Source organism: Apium graveolens, chromosome 11 (genome assembly GCF_009905375.1).
Source record: "Apium graveolens cultivar Ventura chromosome 11, ASM990537v1, whole genome shotgun sequence".
Lineage (NCBI taxonomy): Eukaryota > Viridiplantae > Streptophyta > Magnoliopsida > Apiales > Apiaceae > Apium > Apium graveolens.
The window spans coordinates 174,046-188,940 of record NC_133657.1 but is presented as its reverse complement, the minus strand read 5'-3'; the positions used below and the strand labels follow the sequence as shown (position 1 = coordinate 188,940).

The 14,895-nt window shown below is 33.8% G+C and overlaps 2 protein-coding genes across 3 annotated transcripts; both read right to left on the bottom strand.

Moving 5' to 3' along the window:
* Nucleotides 1-867: 867 nt before the first annotated feature.
* Nucleotides 868-5,445, bottom strand: LOC141698040 (mediator of RNA polymerase II transcription subunit 19a-like). 2 transcript variants are annotated; one of them, XM_074502642.1, is made up of 7 exons: nt 5,185-5,443; nt 3,446-3,512; nt 2,833-3,122; nt 2,429-2,626; nt 2,066-2,125; nt 1,739-1,877; nt 868-1,214 (listed from the first exon to the last, which is right to left on the bottom strand). In XM_074502642.1, the coding sequence occupies exons 2-6, from the start codon at nt 3,474-3,476 to the stop codon at nt 1,827-1,829; spliced, it is 630 nt and encodes a 209-aa protein (XP_074358743.1). In that variant the 5' UTR covers nt 3,477-3,512; nt 5,185-5,443; the 3' UTR covers nt 868-1,214; nt 1,739-1,826. The 2 variants fall into 2 exon arrangements, with proteins under 2 accessions (XP_074358743.1, XP_074358744.1); XM_074502643.1 differs by lacking the exon at nt 868-1,214 and having other exon boundaries at nt 1,739-1,932; nt 5,185-5,445.
* A 1,700-nt stretch (nt 5,446-7,145) lies between these two features.
* On the bottom strand, nt 7,146-8,048 carry LOC141697499 (secreted RxLR effector protein 161-like). Its single transcript, XM_074501905.1, has 2 exons — nt 7,680-8,048; nt 7,146-7,214 (listed from the first exon to the last, which is right to left on the bottom strand). The coding sequence occupies exons 1-2, from the start codon at nt 8,046-8,048 to the stop codon at nt 7,146-7,148; spliced, it is 438 nt and encodes a 145-aa protein (XP_074358006.1).
* Between the last annotated feature and the right edge of the window lie 6,847 nt (nt 8,049-14,895).

Genomic DNA, 14,895 nt, shown 5'->3' with positions numbered 1-14,895 from the left:
CAAATTGGTGGGTGCATACTTTTGCAGCTTGTTTTCTTGTAAAAAGTAATGCATTCAAGAATTTTGAATTGCCATGAATCTTGGTACAAGTAGCCCCACTTTTACATGGCCGACAAAATTACAATAATCACCATCATTAAATATTAATTTTTTTTTACAAATTCATATCTAGAAAAAAACATTAGTTCTGTCAATTATCTTGACTCCTAAATTATACTACCATCCAAATTAATTAATAGTTTGTCCAAGATTATGAAGCAATTTGGATACCAACAAATAAAAATGATAAAGACAATGAACTGATTGGGATACTATACAGAAAATACTTATTCCCGCTCAAATATTTGATAGATCACTTGTCGGTTTACTAGTTTACTATTTGACTGTTAATTGAGTTTAGAACTAGACTTCCGGTGCCAAATAGATGAAAACAAAACTATCCTAGCATTTTACGACAATATGCTTCAACTACATATATTATGATTATATTCTAATTTTGTTGGTAGTATGCAATGCCTATCTTACGGGTAAAAATAGGAAATGAACAAAGTTGAACTAAGATGTTCAGTTGAACTAAGAACAAACTAAAAGAGCAAGGATAGGAGTTTTCCAAACGATGATATGCCTTCGCATGTTAAGGCAGTCCTTCCTATTGACAGAAATCTTTTTTTTGTTAATTTTCCTATTGACAGAAATCATATTTCAAAGTACTGTAACTACTGTACAAATATTCAACATAACCACAAATTCTATTCAACTTAAGATACTTGCAACATTGCCAAACCTATGACCAATTATCTAGCTGATGATGTTAAGCTATAAAGGAACATCTCTACGTTCTACTGTATACATATACATATACTGATATACACAATCTATTTTAACAAAACACAGATAAGATTACACAATTTACTTATCTTAATCTTCAATTCTTCCTACCACCCAAAAAGCTATGAATTAAAACCACTCTATCTAAAAATATTTGCAACAGTTCTAAAAGACAAGACCAGGCAAAACAGTATATGACTATATAATCATACATCAAAAGCACTGTAAATTAAAAAGAGGCAATTGTCTGTATGCCGCTGCAAATATATTGGAGCCATCAGTATGACACAATAAAGTTCATCTCAGCAACTTGTACCTTGCATCAATCTTAATTTCTACAGGTGAGTTCACCTCCTTCATAAAACCTTGTTAGTCCAGAACTGGTTCTGCATATAAGGAAAAGAGCAAGCATTATGTACAAGTCTAACGATGTAAAGCAGCATTATTGCATAACGATAAATCTCTGGACTAAAATCCAAAATTCTCAAACCCTGGGTCATAAAATTTGCTTTTCTTATATCCTATCCATTCTAAGGATTAAAAAGTACTTGGTGTAGAAAACTCTACACATGCTCAGCACATCATCGTTAAATCATTCATTTATCCAGTATATTAATCAATATTTTACTCAACTAGAGAATAGTCGGATTCTCTCATTCTTCTCCAACAGATCGTGTTTAATACACAAATGCATACAAGTGAACACGAGAATTAGGAAAACTGGAAACAAAATAACCTTCTCGAACCTACATCCCCCAACACCAATACTAATAATGCCGAGTACTAAATCATGATAGAATTCAGTAACCGGTGACCATCCCTGATCCCAGCAGCTAGCATAAGCACTTGGAAAAAAAACAGGACTTAATTAAAGAAATCGAAAATGCCATTAGGGACATATGGAGCATACCTCATATCATCTGTTAGGTAAACAATGGCTCCTCCAAATTTTCAACAGCGACATTTTGAGGACAAAAAATACAAATAACACATAAACCTCAGCCTGCTACCCTTATTGCACCCATCTCGTTAATCTTTGAGCTCTTATTCTGCGGCATATTTACAATCAGAGTAGATAACTTACAGAGGAACAGAAGATAAGACCTATTGTATAAAATAAAGATTGAAGTAAGATACTCGTTCACGGCATCGATCAACAAGCTAGGCAAGGTTGGTCTTAGGCTGGCTCCATTTGTTTACTGAACTAAAACTGAAATGGATTGGTAAACTAAATTACCTTACTTTTCTTGTGCCTGTGAATATCATTAATATCTTCGTCTCCGTCATGCTTCCTTTTCTGTATTAAAAAAACAAACTTGTACTAATTCACCGTCTAAGATGATGGAAAGCCATTACAAAGCAGTCTAACAAACTAGAATCTTAAACAAATGTTCAAGCTTGTATTGATGCTGTAAAGAGAATAATAACAGTCCAGTCTCCAATCAATGCTGTGCTTATAAAATATAAACCAGTGCTGTGAAAGTAAACTTTTTCACGCTTAGCGAATAAGCAGAAGGTTCACAAGTCAAAAGTAGCGATTTTGTGTGAAGTGTAATTTTGTACTGATGCCAAAATATTTGCAAGGAGAAAATAGTAATACCTTTTCATGGTGCTGACTGCTTTTATCTTTTTTCTTCTCCTTGTCCTTGTCTTTACTTCGATCTTTATGACGATGTTTGTGTTTCTTATGCTCTTTGTCCTTCTCTCTGTCTTTATCTTTGTGTTTTTTATGTTTTTTCTCTTTGTCCTTGGACTCACTTCTGGACTTTCCAGCAATGGTGGGAGTTCCTTTGTCAGACTATCAACAATCATATTATCCAAATGAGTTACCTCGGCTCAGGAAAACAGAAGTACTTAGTCAATTCAATAGAACTACAAAAGGTTAGCCATAAGGTAACATGATCCAGCAAGAACTAGAAAATTAAACGATAACAATAAAATTATCCAGCAAGAATTAAAAGACTACAAAAATGAATTAATACTTCCGGAAAGTAGATTTCTTACAGCAGGCAGATCAAGTGGACCAGTTTCTCTTAATTGAAATGCTTCTCTAAGGACATCAATGTCAAAAGGCTGGATGCGTACATTTGAATCCCTTGGATATGATGCACTTTGAATGAGCTGATCCAATTGCATTCCCTCTCCCTTTCTAATTTCTGTGTCGCCCACCACATTGTAAAGATAGTGTGTATCGGAAATTGACAAAGGAAGTGACCTCTTGCAGAAGAACTCGTGATGAGGCAGTAATTTGTAATGATTTATAAGATCCACAGCCCCTGTAAGTTCTCTTGGCCCTAATTTCCAAATAAGGTAAATCGACCACATTATGAACAGAAACTTACTGGCCAGGGAAACTTAAAACAGAGAAGTAAACCTTCAAATACTAGTGCTATTATGCTTCTTAGCATTTTGATAACTTTGTAAATCCGTTGGATAATTCTTAAATAGGTTGGCTTTTATAAGTATCTTCATAGGAAAAACATAAAAAGGGTAAAATTTTGCAAGCCTTGGATTTAGGTTTCCGAAAATTATCTTACCAAATAATTAGTTTTACAGACAGGAGAGAGAAATTCTGACAAAACGAATACACTGCCAAATGCAACTTAAAAAGCCTTACCTTTTCCAAAGTTCTTGCTCTCGTGATCCATCAGTCAGTAAATTATACAAGGGTAGATCATTATTTCCTGACAATGGCCATAGAAAGCAGAATATTTAATACTTTTTCAATGTAATGCAGCAGAAATACTTCAAATACAACAAAAGTATTGCTTTTCTCTCTCACAAATTGTTAATTAGAGTATGGAACTGATGGAACATGTATTCTCAATCACAAAAAGACACATCAAAGTCCTCAAATGTAAGATGGCAACAGGGGATTTTACTTGAGCACATCTCAATTGCATTATTTTACAATTAATTTTTATATAAGATAGAAGGACGTAGGCAAGAAGACGCCCATGCATTTAATTTGATGGTATGGGTGAAAAGGTTCCAAGATGCAACATATGACAAAGCTTCATATTAGTAAATCATATCAAATTGTGATTTAATATTCCACAGTATATAAGGTTCATTATCGTCTATGATGTTTTCTGCATGTGGATCTCTACATATATATATATATATATAATGTGTGTGTGTGAGTGTGTATGCATGTATGTGTGTGTGAGTGAGTGTGTTTTGCATCTGAAACACACCAGCTTCCATGTATAATGTTCAAGCATCTAATACCAACTTACAAAATTAAATAGGGACTACTATATTTAATAAGGCTGCACAAAAGCTACAAAATATTAACCGGACCAAACAAAGACCGGAATTTATGACCGGACCTGTTATATCTGGTCTTAGGCCCAGAACGGACCTGTAAGACCTGAATAAGACCAGTAGGGACCTTGACTAATATGATAATATCTACATAAATTTTTCAATTTTAGTTCTAGTTTTAGTAATTTACATAAATTTAACAATCTCTTGTTCTTTGTAAAGTAATAGTATTTACATACATATACACGAGTCTCTTTTCTTTATTACCTATTAATTTGGAATGTTAAAAGTATAATAGGTGTTAACAATTTATGAATAAGCTATATACATCTAATAAGTAAGACCATGCAAGTCACTTCCTTATTTTCAGAATTATTCTTTCTTGATTTCCTATCCTTAAAGTTTGTCCTGCATTAATGATCAAATTTAAAATGAAAGGTTAATGCCATCATAGCTTTGGAGCAAGTCGGGTAATGGTAGACAAGTTCGATTAAATACACATTGAAAATTTGAAATATTGAATCTAACTATTCTTAGAATCTTCATTTAATTGAAGAAGAGCTATAACTACAACACTAGCAAAACAGAACATCCAAAAAAGAAATAAGATATAAGATATTAGTTAATAGAGTAAAGATAAACGGACAACGAGGGGGAGAGAAACAGCATTGAAGATAAGAATTCGACTGTAGGGTAAGTTACCAACTAATTACTACAGTTAGTACCAACTAATTAACAGTTCGACATTTATGACAACGAGGGGGAGAGAAACAGCATTGAAGATAAGAATTCGACTGTAGGGTAAGTTACCAACTAATTACTACAGTTAGTACCAACTAATTAACAGTTCGACATTTATGGGGAAAAGGTGAAAGACATGATCTCGTATTTACGGACACCAAAATTGTGTATACTTAAGGGGGGATGTAGTTTACGAGTCTAAAATGTAACAAAATCATACAATAACGATAATGTAAATAAACGGAATAGTATCCTAATTGAATAAAGCATAAGAAAGTGGTGATGTTGAAATTAACATGAATAGAGAAATGAAGAATAAAGTAGGAGGATTTAATAGAAAAGAGTTACCAGATCGAGGAGATTGATTGATTGATTGATACTGTAGCCCTAAATTACGAAATTAGAGTGGCGAGGGGAGTAATTAGAGTACAAATATATTTGGAAGAGAGGAGGATACGAAACGTCGTCGTGTTGAGCTGTTTTGTAAACCCTAATTAATATCGTCGTCGGCGTCTTGTCGGGGAGTTGGAGGTTTGGAAGTGGAAGCAGCAGCAGCTCATAACACGAAGAAATTCACCCTTCTCCCCTCTTTTCTCTTTGTTTCACTTTTTCCTTTATGTAAATAATAATTATAAAGGATTTATTGTTTTTAAAAATTTATGCGGTTGAGATATAATATAATCAGTTTCTAAAAATCGGTCCGACTCGGATCTAGGCGGTGATTTAGGCGTTTTTTCAAAAAATCGGGTCAAAATCGGGATTAGGCGGGCTAGGCGGTCAAAAATTGGTCCTAGGCGGTCTAGGCGGAAAATAATTAAAAAAAATATATTTTTTTACGTTTTTATAATTTTAATTTATTAATTTTATAATTTCACACAATATTATGTCAATTTCTAATATAAAGTATTGGTAATAAATAACAAGTAATCTAATATATTTATTTTCTTACTTAAAATAAAAAAATAACATCTTATAATTAATTTAAAAGTTTGAATTAAAATATAGTTAATATTGTAAACTCAATAATTATTACGTAACGCATGTCAAATTTGTAGATATTGTTTGATACCATTCTAATTTCTTTTTTTAAACAAATATTTGACATGTTGATCATTATATAATTATAAAAATTATAAATAATATTTATATTCTTCCGATTAATGTTCCGATTAATCGGTCCGATTAATCTCCGACTTGCCGATTAATCTCTCGAAGGTACCCTCACCGCCCTGGCACGTCTAGCGATTTCTGGAACACTGAATATAATTAATTTCAAGATGAAAAATGTAATAAAAATAATATAAACCAATTCGACATCGTAATTTATGGAGTATATCTTATTCTTATGATTATAAGAGGATTTAGTTATATAAAAGTTGCTTTTTTATGATATCATTAAATTAGAATAAGAGCAATAATCATAAATTTATACACCATATTTCTATAATTTCGAGAGGTTTTAATAATTGTTGAAGTAAAAAATGTAATTTTTTTAATGAGAATAATAGTATTCTAAAAAGATAAATTACCAAAAAAATACAATTTTCTCTAAATTTTTCTTTTCCAGTTTTAATATTTATTTAATAATATTTGCAAAAAAAAAATCAATTAGATTTAAGAATAATAGCATCTAGCTTTTTCGGTGCATTCGAGATTGGTTTTGGTTGCATTTACTTGTTGAAACCCTTCTAGCGTGCATCGATTGGTGAAAAAAAAATATTTCTGTAAAATATTTGAAAATTCTATTTTTCTAAAAATAAATTTAAAAAATATATTTTTACATATAATAAATTTATCGAATCGGATCGGCCGAAATCCATATCCATTACTTATCGGATCGGATTATTATCGGATCAAATTTTTTCCGAATTGGATTTCTTTTTTAATGATCCATATCCGTTCCATTAGCTTTCGAATTTTGGACTGGATTTCCGATTCACTACAGCCCTACGCCAATGTGTTTTGAATGGATACCTAAAATAATTATTATTGTTATAAACCTTGACTGATTAGTTATGTTTAATGTAGAGGAAGTATAGGAGAATAGAAGATGGAGAGAAAGTTGTGTTGTATTTCATTAGCTAAATGAGCTATTTATAGTAGTGGTTTATAAGGCTTACTAAGTAAGCTATTCAAATCTTCTTCATTAAGTATTACAAAACTTCCTCGATAAGCTTTACAAGTTTTCCTTGGTAAGATTTGAGAGACTTCCTCGATACGCTTTGACAATCACTTTATTTTTTATTCAAATATTTTAACACTCCCCCTTGATTGTCAAATGCGAGTTATTGCAAAGATTGACTGCCTCGTTAAAACCTTGCCAGGAAAAACCCAGTAGGATAAAAACCTTCACGAAGGAAAAAGAGTACAGCCTCCCCCTGAATAAAATGTCCCACATTTTGACATTTTAATGTAGCAAACTTTTTAACCTCCGCATACCCATATTATTTCTTAGCTTCTCAAATGTTGATGTAGGTAGTGACTTTGTAAGTATATCCGCTAGATTATCGCATGAGCGAACTTGTTAAATATCAATATCACCATTTTCTTGAAGTTCTAGAAGAATTTTGGCAATATGTGTTTTGTTCGATCCCCTTTAATATATCCTTCCTTAAGTTGTTTGATGCAGGCCGAGTTATCCTCGAATAAAACTGTAGGACTGTCTGAAATACTTGATAATCCACATGATTCTCGAATATTTTGAATGACCGACCTTAGCCAAATACATTATCTGCTTGCTTCATGAATTGCTAGTAACTCTGCGTGGTTTGATGAAGTTGCGGCCATTGTCTGTTTTGTAGACTTCCAAGAGATAGCAGTATCACAATATGTAAATAGGTAACCTGTTTGTGATCGCCCAACATGAGGATCTGACATGTACCAGCATCTGCATATCCAACTAGCCGTGATCTTGAATTGTTTGGGAAGAATAGTCCAAGATCGATTGTCCCTCGAAGATATCTGAATATATGTTTTATTTCATCCAGATGCCTTTTAGTAGGGTCAGAACTAAACCTTGCCAACAAGTTCACTGCAAATGCAATATCAGGCCGTGTGTTGTTTGCAAGATACATGAGAGCGCCAATTGAACTGAGATATGGAACTTCAGGTCCAAGAGTCTCTTCATCTTGTTTTCTAGGACATAAAGGATCTTTTTCAACCTCGAGTGATCGAACAACCATTGGTGTGGTTAGTGGATGAGCTTTGTCCATGTAGAACCGATCAAGAATCTTTTCAGTGTAGTTTGATTGATGAACAAATATTCCTGAAGATAAGTGCTCCACCTGTATACCTAAACAAAATCTTGTCCTTCCAAGATCTTTCATTTCAAACTCATTTTTCAAATAGTTAGCAGCATTAGTAATATCTTCAGTAGTACCGATAATATTCAAATCATCCACATATACAGCAATAATAACAAAACCAGTTGATGATTGTTTAATAAAAATGCAAGGACACACTTGATTATTAACATATCCATCATTCAATAAGTACTCACTAAGCCTGTTGTATCACATACGACCAAATTGTTTCAAACCATACAATGATCGTTGTAATTTAACAGAATATAAATATTGAGGCTTAGTGTCCTCAATATTTAACCCTTCAGGAATTTTCATATAAATATCACTATCAAGTGATCCATATAGGTATGTTGTCACAACGTCCATCAAACGTGTTTCCAGTTTTTCCATACAAGCCATACCCATTAGAAAACGAAAAGTAACTTCATCCATCACAGGAGAGTATGTTTCTTGGTAATCAAAACCAGGTCTTTGAGAGAATCCCTGGGCTACTAGTCGGGCCTTATATCTCACAATTTCATTCCTTTCATTTCGTTTTCGTATAAACACCCATCTATTCCCGTCAGGGACTACACCAGCTGGTGTTTGGACTGCAGGTCCAAATACATTTCTCTTGCGTAATGATTGCAATTCTTCTTGAATCACAATTTTCCATTTTAGCCAATCATCTCGGTGTCGACACTCTTCCACACTTTGTGGTTCAGGATCGGAGTTCATAATAATATCAGATGCCACAGAAAAAGCATATACATCATCAACCTCAATACTCCCACGATCCAGTAATTTCGCGTTATGGACATAATTCATTGAGATCTCATAATTTTCAGGTACATTTGCTTCCGTGGAAGCATTTGCCACTTATGGGGCAACATTCTCTTCTGGAGGCAATCCCACGTCTAGGAGTTTTGTTACAGCCACTTCAGGGGCTTGAACCTCTTCAGGAGGAAATACCACTTCTGGGGTATTTTCTGAAACTTTTGTCACTTCTGGGGCAATTCCAATCAATTTCTGTTTTCGTGGTACAATATCTTTTGCACCAATAGGTCTACCACGCTTCTGGCGTGGCTTTGAATCACCAATCAATTCTCCAGGAATTGATTTCTTAGTAGGGATTTTAACTCGTGCCGGAGCATTAACAGCAGGTATATGTGACCTTATAATATGTCTAGAGTCACTAAAGGTCGGCATTTGATTAGCAATATTTTGCATATGAATAATTCTTTGAACTTCAGATTCACATTGATTAGTACGTGAATCAATAGAATTTAATCCTGATGCATTTCATGATATTTCGGAATTTAATTTATGCAAATCATTATCTCCCCCTAATTTAGGGAACATGATTTCATCAAAATGACAATCCGCATAGCGCGCAGTAAAAACATAACCAGTTAATGGTTCTAGATATCTTATAATAAATGGAGAATCAAAACCAACATATATACCAATTCTTCTTTGAGGTCCCATTTTATTTCTTTGTGGTGGTGATATAGGTGAAAGAGATATGTCCTAAGTCCAATCACGTATGAGGATTTAGGAATAACTTTTATGTAATATGTTTTGATTTCATTGATAATTGATAAAAGACTTGTTTTGTTTTTATTACGGGCTCTATCTATTTAAATGTTTAAATAAGATATACCATAGTTTAGAGTAAAGCTTTTTATGGATTATGATGAGATCATAATAGTGAGACCTAAAAGATGATAACTCTAAATTTAAATAGTTCTCGGTCATAGGATTACTAACTGGTAATTAATAATCCGCAAAGATCGGTACATACTATGCTTGCTTCATTCTGAAGGATGTCTGTTCTCATAGATATTTGTGTGGTGACACTATATCTTGTATGTAGGTGCTTATTATAGAATAAGTTCACTGAACATGACTCGCACAGCTGAACAACTGATGGAGTTCACTCACGTGTCAGCAGTTGTTCACATAGTGATAGTTGTACAAGTATCCTTAGACTTGAGGTCATCATAGTCATCTTGTGTACATTGAACTATGCTTTGGTTTAGTTCTTAGTCTCCATGGACAATTATTAGGGCTCTACTGGGTATAGGAATTTGTACACGAAGATAGTGTATGATCAATAAAGGATCTACCCCTTCCAGTGAAGGAAGAGAATGTTCAAAGCTGATCCACTTATGCTAGTTCAGGAATCTCTGGCCAGAGTGAATGAAATTAGAAAGGAGTTTCTAATTTACATAGAACTGAACATAGTGAATGGAAAAGCAAATGATTAAATTAGATAGGCTTGACACAAGATTCATGCCTTGTATTTAATCAGGACATTGGAGGGTAGAAGGAATTGATTGTATGGTAACTATTCACTGACAAGTTCTTGGTATTCTAAGCAGTGAATTCATATTATCCGGATAGTCGGGATATGTTGAGAAGCATCACTCACGATGTAGAATAAATATAATTAATCAGTTAATTATATTTAGTGAATTTTAGTATTCATGTAAATAATTATTTATTTCTACTATCGGCATAATATTGAACCTACAAGGTCACACCATAAAAGAATATTTTCTTTGATGAAATAATGAGAGAGAGAATTATTTTCTAAATAGTTAAGAAAAAAAATAATGATTAAAAAAGTTTTAATTATTATTAAAGCATTTTATGAAGATAAAATGTGGGGGTTAATATATATATAAAGATATATTATAAATTCCTATGAGAGCCCTATAAATAGAATGAGATGGATGACTCTTTTTTATATAACACACAATTTTGGTTTTGTGAAAACCCTAGCCTCCATCTTTTTCTTCTCTCTCTCTCTCTCTCCCAAAAACTCCATTTTTATAAAAGCTCAGTTTTATAAAAAGGTTCATCGAAGATGATCGTTCTTGGTGGATACCGGTAGAGTGCTTCACACATTGAGGAGCAACTGCTAGCACTCCATTTTTATAAAGCTTCGATTCACGAGGTATGATTTCGATTTCTCAGTTTTTTTTTCCTTTTATACGTTTTTTTATATGTGCGGTATATGGTTTTTACGGAATAAATATTATTTCACGCTTCCGCTCATCCGTAAATACCTTCATTGGCATCAGAGCTAGGTTCTGCATATAGAGATTCATATAAAAAAAATCAGATTTTTTTATGCATGTATGGATTTATTATGATTTTTGCAAGTTTATTTAGATTTAATTATGAATTAATTCGAAATAATTTTTGCATGAGATTTTGACTACTGATCTGGGTTCTACAAGTGTTGTAGATCATATATGTATTTTTTCATAATTTTGTGATGTGTAGATTATTTGTTATGAATTTTTTGAAATTGTTTTAATTAAAATTCATGAAATAATTATGCATGTGAATAATTATGATTAAAATTTGCACAAGGACCCATGGCCGATTTGGTATTTTTCTGCTACTCCCTGATTTGAGAAATCATATTATTTTGATTTATATTAATTCATTAATTAAATGTTAATTAATTTATTAATAATAAAATTAAAATAATAAATTAATAAAGAGTTATTAAGGAAGGGAGTAAAAGAAAAAGGGGGTTACCTTTTTGTTTGTAACAGCAGCAAATAGTAACGGCTGGAAGCAGACAGGTCGCAGGAGAAGGAGGAAACAACAGGAAAAAAAAAACCTGTTATCGGCTGCTACAGGCGCGTGCAGCGCACGTGGGGTGGGGGGTGTGTTGCGCATTCCGTGAATGCGTTACACACTGTTGCGTATTTACGGAATGCGTTACACACGTAAATGGCTCAACAGTGTTGTAACGCATTACGTGAATGCGTTATAGACCTTGTAACGCATTACAGTAACGCATTACAGCCAATCTGTCTTTTTAAAATTTAATTTTTGGGAGTTTCGTAACTCCGTTTTGGGCGTGCAATATATCGTTGGATTCGTTTTTCCGAGACGAATCTAATGGAGTGGTCAAATAATTTTTATATAAAAGTTTTGAACTGTTTATATTCCCGAAAGTGTTTTAAAGCATGTTTTAATTGTTTTAATTGCTTTTAAATGCTATAATAAATCCATACATCATTATATCAATGTGTGACATGATATTACTTGCATGCTTACTTGTTTATTTATTTTTATATATGAGATATATTCTTGTGTTTACCATGCGATGATAGATTTAGGTGAACTAAAATCAATATAAGGCGTGCTCTAGAAAATCTAGAATAGGAATCGTTTCTTGCCTTGACAATAATATTATGAATATAATCATGAGATTCTTGTGTTTATGAAACACGTAATTAAATATGAATTTTCAATTTTGAGAGAAAGCTATCTGTAAGAAAGGGTTATTAAGTGACGCCTCTTGACAATGCTCCACCCGATCTGGGAATCATCTGATTATCGATTATTGATTTGAAATATTTAATTTAAAAGGAAGAATCTCTTTATAATATGATTATGATTGTAACGTAATATAATCCCTCTAAAATTAAATAATATCAAGTAGTAATTGGCCAATGACACAACGGGCTTGTGTCGGTCATAGCCTTCCAACATGATAGAAAGTGGTTCTTATTTTTAAATCATTGTCGTTTCGTGCTACAGTCGAGGGCTTTGATTTCGAAATAAGAAATACTTGTCTATTACATAGAGATGTGTACATTGAATTAGAATCTAAAGGTCGTTACGTGCTACAGCCGTGGGCCGTTGGAGACTGATTCAATTGTACGAAATGTTGGGTTAGACTTGACTTAGAATATTGAGTTTGTCGTGCTACAGCCGTGACTCAATTATTCAAGAGGCTAAAATTATATTAGGGAATAACATAAGATGTAATTGACAAGAGTTGTCTGCCTATTGAACATCACATGACGTTTCGTGCTACAGCCGAGGTTGTTTAATGAAATGTAGGATCCCTATTCCCACTAGCATTATGAATGCCTAATTTTGACTTAGGGGGTGTATAAATTAGATAAACTAGTGGGAGCCACTTATGAATAAAGACCCGATTCATATAGTATTTTGAAATGAAATTGAATATTTGCTAAGTGTTGTTATGTGTTTATCATTTACATATTTACTATATTCGTTATGTCTTCTACACTATCACTCCGGAGTATACTAGATGCTCACAAGTTGACTGGTCCTAATTTTGCGGACTGGCTTCGAAACTTGAGAATTGTTCTCAGGGTTGAGAAGCTGGAATATGTGCTTGACTCACCTAAGCCTACTGAACCTGCTAACAATGCACATAATGATGAACATGTTGTGTATCGTAAGTGGATAGATGATGCAAATGTTGCTCAATGCATCATGCTAGCTTCCATGAACATTGAGCTACAGAAGCAGCATGAGCATATGGATGCTCACACTATCCTTATGCATCTACAAGAGTTGTATGATGTGGCAGGGAGGACAGCTCGATATGAGATATTGAAGGAGCTGTTCGGTTGTAGGATGTCCGAGGGATCATCTGTGAATGACCATGTACTTAAGATGATCAATTTGATTGAACGTCTTGGACAACTTGGTTTTGCCATGGATGGGGAGTTGAGCCAAGACTTGGTCTTGCAATCGCTTCCGAGTTCGTTCTCGCAGTTTGTTGTGAACTTTCACATGAATAAGTTGGATGTCAGCCTGCCTGAACTCCACAACATGTTGAAGACTGCGGAATCGAATTTTCCCCTTAAGAAGAGTTTTGTTCTTCTAATTGGTGAAGGTTCCAATCCTAAGAAAAGGAAGAGGAACCCTTCCAAGAAGAAGAAAGTAGGTGAAGAAAAGCCGGTTCCACCGAAAGCTGAAGACCCCAAGAGCAAAGTTGTTTGCTTTCACTGTAACAAGGTGGGGCACTGGAAGAGGAACTGCAAGGTTTACCTTGCAGAGTTGAAGAAGAAGAAGGGGAGTGAGACTACCGCTTCTGATTCAGGTATGTTCATGATAGAAATGAATATGTCATTAAGTCAAATTTCTACTTGGGTATTAGATACCGCCTGTGGTTCTTACATCTGTAATTCGTTGCAGGGACTAAGGAGAAGTAGGACTCTTGAGGAAGAGGAGGTGATTCTACTGATGGGAAATGGAGCAAGAGTTGCTGCTGAAGATGTAGGATCATTTCATTTACATATGCCTACGGGCAAGACTATTATTTGAAATAATTGTTATTTTATTTCCTCGATTGTAAGGAATATTGTTTCTATTCCTATGTTGGATTTGGATGGTTTTTCATTTTATTATTAAGAATAATGAATGTTCTATCCTTAGAGATAATATTCTTTATTGACGTGGTATTTTAAATAATGGTCTGTATGTATGTGACATAATTTACTTCAGATTGAACAAACTAATAAAAGAAAAGGGATGATGAAAATTTCACTTTCTTTTGGCACTGCAGACTTGGTCATATTAGTGAAAATAGACTGCGGACATTGCATAAGGAAGGGTTACTTGACCCCTTTTGATTTTGAATCATATCCTACATGCGAGTCTTGTCTATTGGGTAAAATGACCAAATCTCCATTTAGTGGACATGGAGAGAGTGCTGCAGATTTGCTAGGATTGGTACACACAAATGTATGTGGACCAATGTTTACGCAAGCCATGGGTGGATTTTCATACTTCATTACTTTCATAGATGATAGATCTAGATTCGGATATGTGTTTGATGAAACACAAGTCTGATGCCTTTGAAAAGTTCAAAGAGTATAAGTATGAAGTGGAGAAACAAACCAAAAATGGTATTATAACTCTTCGATCAGATCGAGGTGGTGAATACTTGAATGGAGAGTTTCTGGATTATCTCAAAGAAAAGGGT

Bases quoted from the DNA above. Each gene is read 5' to 3' on its own strand.
- LOC141697499 (XM_074501905.1), bottom strand. From the start codon at position 8,048: ATGGACAAAGCTCATCCACTAACCACACCAATGGTTGTTCGATCACTC. The intron at 7,215-7,679 runs GTTACCTATTTA...CATTTTATTCAG, and splicing joins TGTTGGGCGATCACAAACAG to GGGGAGGCTGTACTCTTTTT.
- LOC141698040 (XM_074502642.1), bottom strand. From the start codon at position 3,476: ATGGATCACGAGAGCAAGAACTTTGGAAAAG. The intron at 2,627-2,832 runs GTAAGAAATCTA...GATTGTTGATAG, and splicing joins GTCCACTTGATCTGCCTGCT to TCTGACAAAGGAACTCCCAC. The intron at 2,126-2,428 runs GTATTACTATTT...TTTTTAATACAG, and splicing joins GCAGTCAGCACCATGAAAAG to AAAAGGAAGCATGACGGAGA.